We start from the raw sequence: 19,274 nt of genomic DNA, 5'->3' as shown, positions 1-19,274 counted from the left end.
ATGTTGCTAAATCGAGCCTTGTCTCCAGTGAGGGGGATTGCTCGGCCCAATAGCTTACCTTGCCTGAAGTAGAAATGCCCTTCCATAAGCTGAAGTAGCATATCACATAGACGGCCAGGAGACAAAGCACTAACTGCCATTTTATACTCCCTAGGTTTTCAATGCCACCAGAGCGGTGCAGCTCAAGCATTCCCCGCCTAGAAATAACAAGGACATTGACATTCAGTAAAAAATGGAGAGGGAAATTGGTGGTGCTGTTTAAGAACGTTGGTGATTGCGAAGTTTGTTATTTTAGCAACACACCAGGTGAGTATTTCCAACAAAAGTAGCCATAACGCGTTTGATTCCAATCACGAACTTCGAAATCTTCGTGATAGATGTCTATCACTAAGAGAAGAAAGATATAAAGTATACGAATAGCAAACGTACAACTTTTCGAATACGAATTCTTCATCAGATTTAGCAATGTCGGCGATAAGTACGACCCAGAAAACAAACTACCTACTCGAAATATTCCAGCGCCGGTGATAATCTGGGTGCCTCTGTTACGTTACTAAGAGATGCATTTATAGTGGTAGCCACAGCACTAGATACTGTGCTCATTAAAGTCTCTTTGTTTATTGTATAATTTGTTGATGAACTATTAGCGAGCTCTGTGTCTATCTCTCCCTCCGGGTAGCCAGCGTGACAGTTAGGCGTGTTCCAAGTGTTGTTACAAGAGGTCCATGGAAGATCACTGGTAAAGGAACTGAAGAAGAAGTACAAGGCCCACGCGATGATCACATTGTAAAAGAAGTCTACATAGAATGCGATAAGGACAACTGCATATCCGATTCCTGAAAAGAGAAAGGAGAGAAGACACTGGTTATAGACAGATCATGCATGCGCTTGTGAAGAATACATGTGCAATATGCATGCATTCATGTGCTTTATCACTGGTCATTCACCGCGACCACAGCAACCTGAACGAACAAATGAAGAATACGAACGAACACTCCAGGTGCCTCATATAAGCTCTGATCTGTTATCGTGATTTTCGACTGTAAAGACTACAGACAAGGCCTATTTCTGGGTGAATCTCTTTCGCATCCCCCAGTCTCATTGAACAGTCAAATAAGTTGTCGCCATCGACGTCCATAGAGAGATACCGAAACATTTATCACGTCTATTTGCTGCACCCTACCTTTAAATAAGGGACATATTCTTCCCCAGCATGTAATGGCACCTTTCCGTTGGAACTGACCGAGAGCCAATTCCATATAAAACAGGGGAATTCCTCCGGCTGCCAACATAAGTGCATATGGAATCAGAAAGGCGCCTGAAATGGAGAACGGGCAGCATTAGGTGACCATTTTGTGTTTTTGGTAGTCAAACACCAAATGCTTTGCAAAACACTATAATTACTGATATACATGTACTCTTCGGGTTTTCGAGTTCGGCCGGTTCTTAGTAACTCTAATTTTATCTGTTTATTTAGACCAGCTGTTTATTGGAAATATACCGATGTACTTGTTTAAACTGCTAAAAGAAGAAGCACTTGACGAAAATACCGCCAACTTCTGGTAAAGTAACGGCAAATTCTGTAAGCATCAGATGTAGACACTTCTAACGATGCTATAAATGTGGACCCGTATTTCACCATCTTCAAGTTTGATTTCAGCTAATATCAGCATAACTGTCATTTCTCTACGTGTCATCGGTCTTCAATTCCTCTGTCTGCACCCGCTTATATCACCTCTCATATCAATATCATTATGCCTTCGCTCCCCTAGCCATGTAACCCACCAGCCATTGAAGGCCATCAATGACCCCGCATCCTCCAACATGCACAGTACAAGAGCGTTACTTAGGAGTCTTTTGTGATAAGTCTAGGAAAGAGTCATTATGAGGCTATAGGTCACCAAGTACGAACATAGCCCTTAATGGCACTTTAAGAATTCTGATTAATTTGCTACAAAAGAGTACTGAGAAGGTAGTTTGCTATGAGGATACTTAACCATTGCTATACATGGCCATATATGGCATTATTCTGAAACTTCCAGTGCTAACATCAAATCGGATAATAGTGTTTCTCACAGAGTAATGTATTGGAACTTTCAATAGTACATGTAGTTTGCCATTGGATGAGTTCGGCCCTATTTCTGTTAGTAACCGCTCCCATTATCTAGAGGATGCTGCCAACGAAATTATACGTTATACTACATGTACCACTTTCTGCAATAACCTTCGCAACTCAATCGCATCAAGGTCCCAAGCCAATGTCGCCAAGGTGGACCCGCGTCGAGTAAAACCTATGAAAGGATATGATTTGGGGTTTCCGTGATTGTTCAAACTCTGTATAGCAATGGAAACCCAAACCAAATTATTTAGAGTCTACGGAATGCGTTGGGATATTCGCTTCAATCACATACCGGACAATGATTTCACATGATAACCAACTTGATTCATACAGCTATGAGAAACCGTCTGACTACTAGTTTCACATTGAGAGCCACTCAGGTTAACACCATGGCGGAGAGCCCGAGATCCCGTGCGAGGTCACGCGCGACCTATTCACGAATCACAGCATCACCAGTGCTCATGGCAGAAAGAAATTACCGCCGTAATTACAACAGGTAATGAAAAACAAGCTCAGATTGATTGGTCGCTAAATGTAAAAGTCGTGTCGCACCATGTTTCTATTGACGCCCGGCCGATTCATTTTATGACAAGTTATGAAAACATTTCAATATTCAGGTTGCATTAAAACTGAGCTTGAAGAGCGAAGACTGCAGCGCGTTTCGGCCCGAGGCCGACTGTATGTTATACTGGTTGTGATGTTGACGTTGCCGTAAGGGGATTGGGTCGGCTAACATATTCGGATGAATATTGATGCAATGTATACGCATCCCTCTGGCCAAACAGTAGAGACACTAGTCCGGCTCGCGTCCGGCTCGCAACTCTAGAGATCCATCTTAGCTTCTTGTGGCATTCGGAAAATGTTGGCGTGGTCGAGTCCCCCGAAGTTTCGAATCGCCCAAACCGTTGATTTGCACGTTTTATTGTAAGCCGAAATTAAAAAAACAAACTTCTACTTACCTCCTCCATTTTTATAACATAGATAGGGGAACCTCCAAACATTCGCCAGGTCCACGGCAAAGCCGATGACCGAGAGGAGGAAGTCGACCTTCTTGCCCCAAGTCTCCCGCTCCACATCATCGACGTTTTCATGCAGCTTCTTCTGCTCTTCTTTCTCATTCACGTTGTTTTCACTCACGTTGTTCACTTTGTCGTTGTCTTTGAGGAATTTCTCTGGAAAGAAATTAGGTGAAGCACTAAAATGGGGAGTCATGTCTTCTTGAACCCTTAGGTTTTGACCCAGAAACGCAATCCGAAACTTCTGCACAGTATTTCCAGCGGCAATGATTGAAGACAAGGAACGCTGGCCCCGCGCTGAAAGATTATCTATCATGATTACCACGCCAAGTACACTGTCGCGCCCCATTTTGATAGGTTTTTGTTTGGTGTAACTTGCAAGTAACTTTCAGGGGTGGCGTGGACCATGCACCGTTAACAATGTTGTGATACCACGCAGATGAACAGGTTCGCCATTGAAATGTTAACAGTCCGTTTCAGACGCCAAAGTACATGAAAGTTAAAAGTACAGCGTCGACAGACTCAGACTGAAATCAGTCGTGAATTTGCCTCAGAATGGAACCTATGAAACAACGTATTGATGTGCCGTTTGATAATCAATGAGGGTCATTCTCATTGGGAAATAAGACCCAGCAGGATTCCGGGTAGAGGTGGTAACTGCGGCGGCTACTCTCAGCAGCTATTGATCTGGGACCATGAGGTGGTAAAGTCGTTGCGTGCCTTTGGAATCATTCATGCTCGGCCTGTGAGGCTTCGAAGCCAGACTTAAGCCTTATTATTGTACCTTGCTTTAACAGTAGTGGGACGCCCCCTTACCCCACATAGCCTCAAGAAGTTACATTACTCCTCATGGTGCATTCGATGGAAACCCGTTTAAATCAGGTTTAAGTTATGGTTTGTTGCCAAACTCCTTAAGTTATCCTGTAGCTCTCCACTTTTTACCTCAGGTTTATTATGCCAAACTAGTATGTAGTTCACGGTACAAGATGTAACTTGGTAAACAAATTAGTCTGGTTCTGAAGAGCCTGCTTGAGGCGCCTGATTGTGTGTTTGACATTGATGTACTTGTGCATACTTTCAAGAACAACAACTCCTTCACTAAATATTTCGTAAAGTGATCAAGATTTAACGAGATCAAAGAACGTCTTAAAAAGTAGGCCATCATTGTGGTTTAAAGTGCACTGTCTTTAACAACTCCTTACACTTTGATTGGCTTGAGGGGAAATTTCGATAATATCGATGATATCAACTAGGTTTTTTGATGGCACTTGTTTGTAGCTAATGTCGTAGAAGCTATATTCAGATTCAACAACGCTTCTACCAAGAAAAGGTCTCTTTTCATGACACATTACAGAGATAACCAACCAATTTGGACAAGGTACTATACATAGGTTGGGTTAATTATCGTGACACTTGCTAGAATAAGCGTCTTAGTAACTGCCTCTGTTTTCCGGACAGGTCTGAATCATTCTGTAAATGGAACGCCGTTAAGGATAGTGCTAACTGTAACGCAAAGACAGGACAGGTATGGTATCGGAACACTTAACAAACACCATTGAAAGTTACATGTACCTGACTAAACTACGTTCTGCTAACAAAGGGACGACATGGTTACGAAGAAACGGCAAGATAACATAGCTAAGACTAAATGAATTGACCTCGAAGAAGGGGCACCTACCCTCCTCCGTGCCTTCTGATGAGGCAGCCCGTGCTAACTTAAGCGATCCACGGGGGATTCGCTTCATTGTATCCAAGATCTACACCTTCCCGAACAGTCAGAGTCTACCAGTCCTCTGCTACTGGGAAGTCCTGAATCCCAGAGGCTGATCGGTCTACCAGCCTACAAGGCGATCAAAAGCGGCACCATGGGCTCTGACTCCATTCAAGTTTAATTAGAAAAGGCAAAGGGAATAGCAATGACGACCACTGCTGCTAGGTCTGAATGAACTGAGACAGCGAAAGTAGACGGTCCCAAAAGTTCTCCTCTTTTACGCGAAATGATTCCTTTCCATGGAAACAATGTCTCGTAAATGTTTTGTTATGTTTGACAAATCAAAAGGATAGTTGCAGTCTGTTTGAACAAAACAGGAACAACTCCAAACTGTCTCACTCAATTTGTAAGAAAACGAAATTTACGCCTGATTTCTTATCTCATTGTTACCGCACACGAAATCGCTGATTTGCCATTCAGTTTTGGAATGAAGTTCGGAATACCGATGAATTGTTGTAGGTTTCTTTGAAGACTATCGGAAGATACATTCCCCCTAAAGAAAGCGTTCAGTGCCGTTTCCCTATTCCACCATTTCAGCTAGTCAGATGAACTTTCAGCACTTTGGCGGGGGAAAGGGGTGTTAAGATTACAATATCCAATTTATGACATTCGCATACGAATTGCGCAGGATCCATGATCATTAGGAAAAGACACAACAAAACAAACATGAAATGTGGTCGATTTCAACAAATAAACAGGGGAAGATAGAGATGAACTCGGGATGAACTTCAAGATCCTGGTCAGAGATTCCCTGGGAAAAGCACCGGTCTCCTTCAAGAACAACACCATCCATGAAATAAAACGACGGAGAGCATAGAACTGGTATAATCTGATTTTCAGTCCTTGATCAAGCTGTGATTCTGGGAGGAAAATTGCTTGTAACTAGTTGCAGCATACACGAAATGACCAGAGTACTTCCTGACCCCTGTGGCACTCGCGTTTCCTAACCATACTCAGAAGCACAGATTCTGTGACTGGTGGAGTTACCATCTTAACATAATGATTTCACGTCCGTTGAAATGCTAATAAGCCGACAAATACCAGCTGATGTCTTTGAATTAAATTCAATAGTTTTGACATTGTATATTGACGGATAGCTGATGTGTGATGTTGCATATCTTAGGGTGTTGAAGTCATGTTTCGTCAGGTATAGATTATATTTGCAAAATGCACAGATTTGGTACGTCCGCTGTACTAGCAATGTCAGTTGTCCTTTTTCTTATATGCAGACACTGATGAACAGATTTCAATTTTTTTCAACGAAGGGATTGCTGCATTTCAAGACCCGTCTGTTCAGTGATAGAATAGCTGCCTATTGTTTGTGACATTTCTGTGCAAAAGTCTTTATGTCATGTAAATAATTTCTCTCGGCTTTTTTGCTCGTTTCAATATGCTTTTTAATACTCTTTGAAATTGCATAAGTTTAGGCTTACAATGCTAACGGCAGAGGGGATTTTAAAGATTATGAGCGCGATCACCTAACATGTCTTACTTCACCACTGCTCATGTGTGCGTTGAGCGTTCCGCGGACTCCCTCCAATTGCCCTATTTGTCCCTTTGTCCTGGACAATGCCCCCACTTGATATTCAAATTGGACTCGCCGAGGCCTTTGTCCATGCAATGACATACAGAGTGCGGGCGATGCGCGGTCACTGTCCGAGAGGTTGCACCAATCATGCCAGTGTGATTCTCCGTCTCCACTGCTTGGCTGTCGTGCATCTCGGCTCTTCTCATAACCAGCGGAAAGGCTAACCGACTCTGATCTCACTTCGAATCGGTTTGCTAATATTTCCACTTTCCTCTACTTTTTCTCTGATTCAACTGTCTTGTAACTTTACCGCTTTCATGTATTGCATGCCTGTTTTTCAACTTTGTCACATTGCATATTATCTGTTGACCCATATGTATTAATATTCGAAACAATATGTATTGGTGTGTTGAAATAAACGTTATACTATACAAATCATTGTGTCATCTTAAATAATGTGTCACAAAGCTTTTTAAAATTAGCCGATGTTGAATAGATGACTATCATTGGGTTCCTTTGGACAGAAGAGCCGATACCATGTTTGCATACCTGAAATGGTGTATGAATGTATCAACCCCCATTCAATGTCCTCAATCAAACGTCATAAGGTAACTCCCCACTCTTATAATTAGCCCACTATGTGGTAGACCGGAGCATGGGGATGGATTCGGCGGTCGATGGGGAGCTCATGACAGGATACTGATCGCATGTTGGTTTATTATGTTGAGGGGCTAGTGTAAACTTATTCCCAGCAGCAGTAGCGAGGGGCAAAGATCGGGTTGGAAAAAAAGGTCCGTCTTTGACCGCTATACTGAACAAGTATTCGATACTATAGTATGGGGAACAAGAGCCTCGATTGAAAACATTGACATCGTCGATTGCTGATACCACTATGTCACTTTATTCCTGGCTGCATTTCCACGAAATGGTAACTATTGATAAACAGCAGAAAATGTTTCATTTTCCTGTAGCATGCCTAATTATATTGGTTGACACAACAAGTGACTATTTGCTGGGTTTTCAAATAGAATTGTTACCTTGTTTGGCTTTGCGTGATTTCTGTGTACTTTGAGTCAATGGCGTTTGATGCAAATGCACAAGTTGAGTGTTTAATGTTAGCTTAACCGAAAAGCAGTATAATATGAACAAGGCCATCCTATACAACATCGGTTCTTGGCGAAACCGAGAGTTTAGGTTGATGACCACATGAACCTGCAAATTCCGGGAGATCCTGGAGGTCAACATATTATGATGAACATGTATGTATTTCAAACAGTCTTGGTAAATGTCTTCACACTGTGGTTGTAGTTGCTATGTAGATCAGTCAGTTAGCAGGAATTCCAAGTTGTCCCATAATGCTTCACTGCAGTTACGTGTTACACGTAGAGGAATCAACAACCAACACCAAAATGACCACATGACCGTTATCAATTCATGATTTAACAACTGACGACGCTAGAATGTGGCCAAGTGCCAGTTCTCCTCAATGAAATAAGTTCTTTGAGGCAGTTGCTGATCGCCAAAACGCATCTAGATGGCAGAATGTCGAAGAGCTCACATATACAGCGATGTAACGCGGTAGACTCTTTGCATCCAACGGCCTTGAATTGCACATTAGAAGGCGATGCAAAAATCTGACTTATGTTTCTTTGATATCGTGGCAGACGGTGGCACCTCAGAATACTGATATCTAGATTCATTTCTTAGTAAAAAACAAGCCCCAAAGGCCATTCGCATGGGAGTTAGGTAGTACTACACCAGTTCGTCCTACCGATAACTACTATCGACATCCTAACATTGCTACAGACTAAGAAACGGAGATAATAGAATTGTTTGATACACAGGCTTCGGTAAAAGCAAATTGTGATGATAAGATATAGTTGTCGTATGAACAACTAAGGTACCATGCTTGGACAGCATGTTTCAAAATGACCATTATAAACAGCAGGATGGAATATGTCCATTCACGCTACATCTGAAGCACAGCATTTCCTTCCTACCTTCCATTTGCATATCGTTGTTCATGTGGTCGAAGTTCTCCTCCTCACTCGTCCGTGCCATGGCCTCCTTGCTCACCACCCCCTCGCTCTGAAAGATAGACATAAGATAGAGTAACTAGGGGTTTCACTCCCTCTGGTTGGAGTTCCCCTCCCTCGCTTGTACGTGTCATTGCCTACTTGCACAGAACTTCCCTCTGAAAGACAGAGACATATACACTAGACAAAGCAGCATGGAGTTTTGCTCCCACTACTCGGAGCTCTGCTCCTCGAGAAGAATATCGAGCCGAATATGGAGCCCGGAGATCGAGCGGCTAGGGGTTTGAGTAAGGAGTTCATCCTCTCAATGGCCTCTTAAACTCCTCCTTCTCTCTGCAACAAAGGTGATCAATGACATAGCCCATAATGTTATATATCCTTCCTTCTAGATTGTTTGCTTATCAAATGAAGTGAAGTCCACCATGGTCGCAAAATCCACCAAACATTCTTATAGACATACAGGTGGAAAATCCACCAAACATACAGGTGGATTTGAACATCATTTTCGCATGGCCAGAGGATTCCTCCAGAGGAACGAATAATATTACAAGATAGTAACTTAAAGGCTGTTAAAAGAAGTACCTGCACTATAACAGGAAGCAAGGAGACACCCTCCGTAAAGGAGAGGGGAGATTTGTGTCCACATTGACCTTAGAGAGACATCGGGATTGTTCGTCGAAGCCTCAGTGGCCGAAAACAGTACTCGACGATGGAGGCATTGATACAAGTTGGGGAAGTTTTTGAAATGTTGAAAGTGTCCACTTACCATTATACCGGAAGTGATGAAATTGACTTCAAGAAAGAAGGACTGCCAAGCAAACGCTACCGTCTGAACCACCGCCCAACAACTGGCATTCTAAATCCATGAGTAGCCAAAACAACCGACACAGCGGGAATTAAGTGCACACAATGTTTAGGTATCCAAATAAAGCACTCTCTCGTGTTACGCAAAAGTTTCCTGCGAACCCCCTGTTTCCAGAATCCTGTATGTTAATCAAGACCGTGTACATACACAAACCCAAGGTCCCATTTCCTAAATTACGCGACTATTTCCGAGTTGGACTGGGACCTGGTTGATGAGGCAATGGGAACGAGTCATTAAAGCTGATTGCCTCTTCAATGGAAGGCAAACATAGAGTAATTAACTGGCTGTAACTGCGATGAAAGATCATGAGAGTGAACCGGGATGGGTTGGCCATGAGTGGCCGATGAGAGTACTGCCCAGTTGCTGTATCGGCGAATGGGGATGCCGCAGTTAATACTAAAGGTTTTTTACCAATCTGTAAACGGTCAGCATGGTGACTTGCATCAATGCCAGCCTGTGACGGAATGCCTATCCATCCAAACTTTATCAAAACGACAAACATTTTCTTACACTGCTGCTCTTTATTCTCAAAAATCAAGACGCAAGTACATGTATTTGGGCATGTCGTCATCCGGGTAGAGTGATGTCGTGGAAGAGACATTCACATTCCGCCAAAGACATTGCCTCTTTCAAAAGCTTCCTTTTCAATTACCAATGTGAGATTATCTTATTCAATAACGAATTCATGTCGCACTGTGACGAACATGAACGTGGAGCCTGCATACTCGGGCCGGCGACAGGGGCGTGCCCAGTAATCTACATGATGGATTATGTTCAAGCTGCAGAAAGATATGCAGGGTTTGTGGGCAATTCCTGGTCTGATCATGTGTTATCAAGATATTTTTTTAGTTCTGCATTCATTAGAATATGTAAGAGCAGTTAGAATTACTCAACGCTGAAAGGTATACCCGTATAACTGACGAATCCTGAAGTATTGGTCAGGCTATTGTTGCGTACCAATACAACAAGTGGCAGTCGTGTTCCAAAGATAATGATGCCCAATGCTTCCTCGCGTTCACGGACAAATATCAAGAACGGTCAATGGTCGAAGTACCAAGCTCGACAGGAACACCAAGCCTCAGCCACTCTGTTCCTGTGTTCCTCTCCGTTGTCAGAATATCACGTAATATATCAGTGTTCCACAGAAGAACACTGCTTCTGATGAGCAACACCAAAAGGCGTAACTTCGTAATTTGCGTATTTTGCCTGTCTAACTTCAATCCATGGCATGCAGTTTCATGATCACTCGTGCGACCATTTCAGGCCGCATCATCACCCCTGGAGCAAGCAAACAGCCCATCGGCAAAAATCAATCAATCGGAACGGATTCATACGTGTGCAAGATCAACATATGTCTTACAATTCGTCACAGTAATCTTTTCATCAGAATTCAGTACCATTTCCGGCCTCCATTAGGGAGTGACGCGGTTGCTAGGAGCTGGTTACAACCTTTGTTCTCCCAAATGGGAGAGTTCTACTGATCATGAAAGCAGGCTTATTTGTGACGGGGAGTTCGACGATGGGTTCATTCAGAACGAGGAACTCAGTTAACATTCGCAGTGGTCTAGCATGAATTCCTCTTGCTTATAAGAACTTGTCCTAAGGACAAATTAGCAGTATCATAGACGAGTATATTTTCTAGGTAAACGCACCTACAAGAATGCATTTATTTTGGTGGATATATGTTGATGATTGCCGTGTCATGTACTACCATTCTTTCAGTTTCTGACATATCCTTTGAACGATATCGCCATTGATTGTTCTTCTGAAAATGTTCGACATATTCGTTCATAGCGCGGTAAATGAAACCCAAGGCAACAATTATGTCTATACTCGATTGGTAATTAGCTGCCATTTATGAGTAGCATTCAAGCTCGAGCACTTGGAAGCTGCCTCATCAAGCCTAATGTCTTGGCCATCTTGTAATCTGATCATGATTACTTATACTGAGAGGAGTAAAATGCATGTCAAGGGGAATCCATCACCTCCACCAATCTTTAAGACATGATGGTGGAACACTCTTTGATTCATTTCAAAATGTTTGCTTCGACACCATAATTGGATGATGCTGAGCAAGAAAATCTACTCGATATCATCATGCATCAAAGGGACAATGGAAAGTGATCGACCTACCTGTTTTACAATACTATATTTCCAACTGTCGTAATTTGATATCCTGTCATTTGTTTCTGTTCGACATCCCAGTATTGTTCATGCGATATCCCACTCTTAGCGGTTTATACGCCCGGGCATAACACGACCCTGCAAAACATAATCGGGAAAAATAAGTTTTTGGGGATGAAAAAATCAGGACATGCAAATAAATCTTATAGCTAACAAACAATACTATCATGTCCTATGAGATATTACCTCGCAATCTATGGTAATAGTTATCTTATTAGAATTTAAAAAGTGTGAAATATTAGTTTTATCATGAACATATTACATCACTCGGAGAATCTTGAAAACACACTTCAAACAATTGTGGGCAATCACTCTTCGGTAACCAAATTGGACTTGATTGTAATTGTTGTTGGATATCATGTTTCTCATCATCGGAAGTGAACCGATACCACAGCAAAGGGATCAAGCGTTTAACAAGGGTCAACCACTAAACCGGCCCTACAGTTACTGACCAGGCAAGAGACAATATAGCGAAATAATTCATTCATCATTAGCCTGGATATGGCCAAATGAATTCCCATCGCCAGCAGCTTTGGTTTGAGCTATGTGCATAAGAATGCACATGGATTGCACTTGCTAGTCCCCTATTCTCACATTACAGATACCGTTAGCTCTCAGAAACAGTTTGTGACCTAAAAATAATCATTGCGTCCTTATCATGAGACAACTGCATGAGAATAGCACTGATGTCAGTCATGAAAACGTCTCTGTGACTGCTCCCACCTCGAACAAGACCCTAGTGGCCTTAAGAGAGGTAAGCTAACCAGGGCGACAAGACAGACCAATTTAAAAATGTACAAAAAGATAATTATGTTATGCTTCTTTACAAAGCAGCGCCAAGTGTTCATTGACTTTGCTTCTAATATCCGATTCGTGATGGAAACGGCAGCCATGCTGGAGTGAAAGCCACAAGGAACTGATTGGAGGAAAAGGTATTAACTGTGTAAACTCGACCACAAGAGTGAGGGGAGATTGGGTCAACACTCGAACCGTGATCGAATGTCGCTTCACCAGCTCCTGGTGTGTTCTAATACATCTCAAGAGGTCTTAGAGAAGGTCAAGCCACGTGATACAGTAAAACATGCATGAATCTATCTTCAAGGGCCTGGCTTCATCTGTGATTAATGAATAGTTTACGTGGAAAAGTTTCGAGAGAACCTTGCCGCACCAGAGTATAAAAGTGTATATTATGTTGCCCCAGAATACGTTCTTAAATCAAAGCACTGTGCAAAGCTCACTGACGGCTTCCAGTATGGTTCGGTGATACGTCTGAGGTAATTTAGCGATGTCTCGTCTGGCTGAGGTTGTGAGGAAAACCTCCATTCAAATTACCGTCGTTCAACATATAACCGCTCACTAGAGCCAAAGTAGTAACACACCTGGAAAAGGCTGAGCAGGCAGGGCCCCTCCACTTGCTGGACAACCAACGAAGTGTACTTGCGACCATTTCACAAGGGGTATTTCAAATGGACATTTGTGACATTTTTCCATCTGAAGTGGAAGTCGTTGACCTGGGACTCTTTTACCACGGTCTTCACTATAGGCCTATTATAAGCCTTCTTCGTTAATTACGTAGTTGAAGAACTTGAACATATTGTGATCATTGAAAGGTACTGGCAAGCAAAAGGAACCTGGAGTGTTCAAGTTCGGTATATAAGTTTTAAGGTCTTCTTCAGTTGCAAAATTACCATTGATTGACACAACATGCGAGCTGTCACTCAGCCTACGAAATTGCGACAACAGAAGCGGATCCTCAAATACAAATTAACCGCCGTGTACACATCCCCGTCATCAACGCCTGTCAGAGTAACCATATTCAACATACGCCGATATTATAAGTAAATTAATGATAAAGTAACTTATCGATGTCCATATTAATGCTTGTTGGAGTGTGCAGCATTCTTGAGAAGTCATCCAGCGATATTGGTGATCGTTGATTACGCTTCATTACGGGATCTCACGTGTGGTGGGGACCCAATGGATGGACAGCACAACTCATAAGTCACCATCTCACCAGAGCACTAATGCACCCATTGTATGGACCCCTGGTAGAATTACGGTCAGAAAGCTACAACAGACATTTTCACTTTGGCTGCAATAAAACCCTTTGAGCACGGTCGAGTACCATGAAAAGCTAATACGTTTTCAAAATATCTACACGATACGCTCGAAGCATTGGAAAGCGACGGGTAAGGTCATTTCATAAGGTAGAGCTGAACCAATTAGCCAATCCTGCCCTGAAACCTAGCGAAACTTCATAGTGCACCACCCATGTGTAAATATGTAAAGTACGCTCTTCTCTAAGCTGTGATTCAAACAGTTTTGCTCTCAACAAATTGCAAATGTATTTCTTCCCGAGGATTGTATGCAGGTATTGTTTTCAGGTGTCGGCTAGATATTTCTCTTGGCTCTCACATGAATATGAATACAGTGGCAAAGGTTGCCGTGTCATAGACTGAAGCTGTTTAACATCGGGTCTCCCATTATGGATTCGATGATGGCCCATGGTAGATTGGATGATGGGAATTGCATCATATTGCGATCATGAACTTACATCGAAGAATAAACCCATTAGTGTGACAGTCTTCAAAATTTTTTCATCAGTTCAAAATTCTGAAAAATTTTTAAAGCCAAAAAAGTTTTAGGACTGATGATGTTGCTTCCTTTTGTGCAGAAAAAAAACAAGTAAAAAAAAAGATTTGGACTCAGAAATTTTTTCAGGGTTAGGGGTAGGGTTAGCCGGTAAAAAAAATTCAAAAATTCTGAACAATTTTCAAAGTCAAAAAAGTTTTGGGACTGATGATGTTGGTTCATTTTCAGCAGAAAAAAAAGGTGAAAAAAATGACTTAGTGCCAGCTTTGAAAAAGAAAACACGAGGAGAGAGAGTAGCTTAGGACATCAGTCTAGTAATAATTGATAAGTGGGAATGATCGTGGGCTCTGTCCAGATTGCAGTCAAGCATAATTTCAAAACATCACCAGCACAATTCACTTTGAAGAGATGCGAAAAGTTCCAAACTATCAAAAGTGACGTCCGACATTGCTATACTTAGTCTTGCTCAATGTCCGGTTTGGCGAAAGGCGAGCTGCCGTTGATAGAGTGCCAGTAATGGATGGCATTGAGCGAGAAAGTGGATGAGACGGCCGGTGTTGCCAAACATACTTGAATCATCACTTGGTCCGAGGAAAAGCTTTCAAGAAGTTAGTTGCCGTTTGAAATGTAGACTTTTATCCTGAGATGACCAATGCTCCTAATTTCATATGGCCAATCTTGACATATTTTTTTACTTAAAATGTTAGCTCAAATTTCACGTTTCGCCGATTGAATTCCAGTAATGGTCTCCTGGATGGGAGTGCCAGCGCTAAACAGAAGAAAGACTAATGCATGTAACTCGTTTTAAAAGTTTGGAGGGGAAATGTAACCCGGTTTATCATCGGTTATGCTTCTGGTAAATGCTAACCATATCCCGAGGAGGTCCTAAGTGGTTTCCGAGGCAGGCCTATCTGATATTCTATGCGTCGAGAGTCTGACGTTTGAAAAAGCTTCCTCTTGTCTAAAATGGTAAAGAAGTTGAAAGACTATGTTGCTCGTCTGCTAATTTCTAGGTCCAGCTTGAAATGAAGGGTGAGTTGGTTGTAATGATGACGTATGGCTATAAGCAACGTAAAACATGTATCAAGAAACGCTACCTTGAAAAAGCGAGGCAAATAATGTTCTTTTATCTTGTACAAAACCCCTGCCCGAACTTTACAAAATGAATTACATACTGATTTCAGACTGCAATGAAGATCTTACCAAAACTGAATGTAACTGTTGGCCTATCGAAAAACCACCTCACAACACTTGCGAAAATCATTATTAGTGATCAGCAATAAAGACTAAAACTATCAAAATTTAAACAAAGTCCCTAGGCCACTGCAAACACAGCTGCAATGCAGAAAGTATGTGCGCGCTGAAATCGTCAAGAAACGAGTCGCGATTTCGACCCTGAAGCTTTCTCAAATAACATTTTCAATTAGTGACTACAGATTTGACGAAGTTTTCTTTAGCCACTGGCTGAATTTCTGACATGCAGGCTCATGATGCAGTCAGCCTTGCACTCGCCATCATCATGATCATGAGGTGCTTGAACAGAGCTGATGAGGCCGCAAAGATAATCAACTTCCAAGATATCAGCGCGTGGTGACATGCTATTGATGCACTGCAGGTCAAGATCTTCAACGTGTATGGGAAGGCCAAATACACCGAGGGTTTGTCGTCTGTTCATGAACTGGATCAACTGGTCACTTTGGGGGCTTCAGCCGATACCACCGTTTCGAGACATGAACTTGACGGACGAAACGATGTCAGGGAGTGCCTTCGAACCTTAAAAGCCGACTGACAAAGGATTTCGTAACAAGTTTTATGTTCATTTTAATGACAAGATTATTGACTCTGTTTTCTGACCGTGCCTTGGGGACGAATTGGTAGGGTCTTATGTCACTTCTGTGGCTTTCAACCCTTTCAACCCTCTCCAGGATAGCCTTTGTTTAGCAGATATGTAACTGTTTCTGTTGCATATAAGTAATGTTTTTAAAGCACTGCATTGAATTGAATGAAATGGCCGCAGAACCGAAGAACATTACACCATAAACATTTCCTTGCACAAATATTTATATCATTACGTCGAATAAAGCAATTGTCTTTGAGTAGTGTTAATCTTGCAAGTATCATTTTAAACAAATGGGACATATCCCGTTAAAAGTTATTTAGAGTACACATATAGGGTCTAGTTGTTATTCTATTGGTACAATCACACTGTGAAAAGGAAGCCTTTCAAGGCTCACAGTTAGCCTTCCCTGTGGTTACAAAGTAGACTCACTGTAATGACAATGTTTCGCACCCCTGGATTTGTGGGTGTTCATGTACGTGTAGTAAAACATCACAAAGTCAAAAATGCTCGTGCAATACATGTTTATACTAATGTTACATCTAAATATTTCAGATAATGCAACCATTTCATTGTTTTTTTCATTAAAAAGTTGCTACACTATGCCAGGATATAACACTAAGATGTGGTTGTTGTTGAAACCGTGAGCAGGCCAGAATCCTCCGAAAGAACCGTGCTGGTATACTTTATACTTTTCTTTGTCCAAACTACAAAATGCTCATCGATCATGCTCGACTGGTGGTTACCCAGATGCTAAAAAACTGACGATCTCTGTAAATGATCCGTCAGTATCAAGTGTCCTATCTTCCAATGATAATCGTTGGAAGGGCGTTTCGATACCGTTTTGGACGGTACCCTATGTTTAGAGTTCTAACTTCTTATGCGTTTCCTATGAATAGGCCAATATCCTTTGAAAAATGCATCCTACCTTTCCGTTGCATAGGATCCGATGTATCCTCCAGAAGTCGTTACTCTTACCACGGAATGAAACACTAAATCAGCGGCCCAAGGAAGGTGTAGTCCCAGTGAAGTACCTGTATGCAAGCAATCCCGCCCTGGAGTTCCTCTAATCCTGTCCGACTCTCTGAACATGCATCACACAGGACGATTAACGCTAATGCATAACTTCGCTTCGGGGAGGGAGAACGGGAAGCACCATTACAAATCTCCCGGCCAGGAAACTCGCCAACATGCGCAATCGAGTGTCACGTGATCGTTTACGGCAACCAATTGGAATGCTGGGTTTGCAAATGACTCCAGGTTGGATCGTCAGGTTTGCCTATTGTGATGTTGGAGATGTTTCATGAGTGCTTTGAAGCAATGGCTCAGTCTGATTGTGGCTGTATGAACGCGCCTGGTACTATCAAGTCCGTGACACAGCTAAAAGTTCGAGTTTCAACACTTACAAGTCGCTCAACGTGTCATATATTCAATCTTTCTAATGGCAGAATGGAAGGCAACATACTGTATCGATATTTGACCTGAGTTCTTTGCTAACATATACTACATGTAATTCGGTTATACTATTATAACACAGTTTTGTGTCCAGATCTAGTTTGTTTCCCACAATCGATGATAATGTGCCTTCGAAGGAATCGTGCGGAAGTTCGCTCCGCCATCCCGATTCCTGTGGTTGATGTGTCTCTCGCGGTATTTTCACAGCTCATTAAATAGAAGGGGCGTGTCTTCGCATCCGTTTGTAATGTGCGGGATGGATTTTTTAGCTTATGTCTTTCCAGGTTCTCGGGGGAAGGAGGCAGTCAAATTGGCTTAATGCAACTATTTCTACTTCTTGTTTTATGTGATCATAATGAAATGTCGAACGTTGCAAATAATGACAATGACACATTTAGCCTAGTTCAGATACAAATAGTGTGCCGTGTTGTTCCAGCCGGTCTAACGAGCTCTCGCTCTCCAATGGCGAGGAAACAAGTTTGGTTTAGAACACCACACATGCGTAGTTTGTTTGTCGTTAAATAACGCGAGCATATTAAAATGTAGGCCAAAATCGAGGCGGCGCCAGCAGAACATTTGGAAAAAATGGCCGGCAGCATCAGTCGAGTGGCGTTTGGTTTGACAATAATACCGACAGTGCGATATCAATTTCACTTCTAAAATACAACAAACTAAGCACTGAATGGCGATAATACGGCACTGAGGCAGACGTCAAATTATATGATACCAATCTGGACATATTAGGGAAATTGTATACGAGAATAATAGTCGGACCGAGACTTCATTCTGTCACACCCCTTATTTCTACATGTCGAACCGTAGCCACTCGATCCGCTCTCATGATCCGTTATACCGCTGCTCTCCTGATTATCAAAATCGCTCCTCTGATAAAAATAGACGGTCATCGTTTAGGAGCAATTAGAATCTAATCAGTTTCATGGGAGGCGAGGTCTTGAACAATCTATGATCTCGAGGGAGGGAGCGTGTTTGTAGGTGTTTTTGCTGAAGATTTTGATCATTATCTTGGTTCCCCATGCTCCCGATAGGATGAATTGGCGTCGGCATTAGCCAAACGTCATTTTAACTACCTTTAATAGCAACGTAGACGTGTGAGTATAGCAGCCCAGTACCCCTGATGCTCGACCGTTGCTATGGTCAAAAGGTGGCCAATAGATCGACGCCTTAAACCTAACACGGACCTGTTAGGGTTTTTCGCCTCGTTTCCGCTGCCGTCACACCTGCGCATCCCATCGCCGTCAGAAAGGTCTGTACAGTATTTCCACTGCGCAGTTTGTAACCGTGTCATCATCCTTGTAGTAACACTTATGTCTGCGAAGGGGTTGTGTATATTTTCGTCGCCGGGGCTCTGATCTGTGGCGCATGCTCACAACACCCTTAGCAGTAATACGGTTTACACACCGTATCGTCTGCACTGATCGGGGCGGATCAATACACTTGGCAGCGCTTTCCCATCTATCATTAGGTACTAATCACAGCACATTGTCGATATGTATTGATTCCTTTCATACCCATGAAACGTACTCAGATTAATTCCTGAAATTTAGCAATTTATCATGGCGGACGACAAAGGCGGGAGGGCCCCACGGAGCGTCGAGCGGAAACAAGATGGCGACGTTCGGTGTCGTCTACTAGTCGCCCTGATTAGACTCAAACATCTGAGGAAAGTAATTTGTGGACCGGAAATGCACTTCTGGGTCTAATTAGGTTGTATGCTTGCGCATGGAAGCGAACGCCACATGAGGAATTAAGGGGTTTCAAAACATTTGTGTTTTCTCAATCGATACCGAGTCCAGGGAGCACATATTTGTCCTAATAGCTGCAGATAGGGTGTGTGTCGATTGGCTCCCTAT

The 19,274-nt window shown here is 42.5% G+C and overlaps 1 protein-coding gene across 3 annotated transcripts in view; it reads right to left on the bottom strand.

The window, feature by feature from the left end:
- Window positions 1–17,127, bottom strand: part of LOC135483368 (sodium-dependent dopamine transporter-like) — a 29,682-nt gene extending 12,555 nt beyond the window's left edge. The window contains exons 1-7 of one of the 3 annotated variants that reach the window (XM_064764215.1): window positions 16,877–17,127; window positions 11,469–11,597; window positions 8,435–8,522; window positions 3,079–3,291; window positions 1,184–1,318; window positions 506–836; window positions 59–197 (exon numbers count right to left, since the gene is read on the bottom strand). In XM_064764215.1, the coding sequence (XP_064620285.1) occupies window positions 59–197; window positions 506–836; window positions 1,184–1,318; window positions 3,079–3,291; window positions 8,435–8,495 (879 nt within the window). In that variant the 5' untranslated portion in view covers window positions 8,496–8,522; window positions 11,469–11,597; window positions 16,877–17,127. Of the gene's footprint in view, window positions 1–58; window positions 198–505; window positions 837–1,183; window positions 1,319–3,078; window positions 3,292–8,434; window positions 8,523–9,236; window positions 9,602–11,468; window positions 11,598–16,876 lie in introns of those variants that run through there. The other 2 variants (XM_064764214.1, XM_064764212.1) reach the window with 2 other exon arrangements.
- Between the last annotated feature and the right edge of the window lie 2,147 nt (window positions 17,128–19,274).

The sequence above is a fragment of the Lineus longissimus genome, chromosome 2 (genome assembly GCF_910592395.1).
Source record: "Lineus longissimus chromosome 2, tnLinLong1.2, whole genome shotgun sequence".
Taxonomy (NCBI): domain Eukaryota; kingdom Metazoa; phylum Nemertea; class Pilidiophora; order Heteronemertea; family Lineidae; genus Lineus; species Lineus longissimus.
The sequence above is the reverse complement of the archived record's forward strand: the minus strand, read 5'-3'. Positions and strand labels throughout refer to the sequence as shown.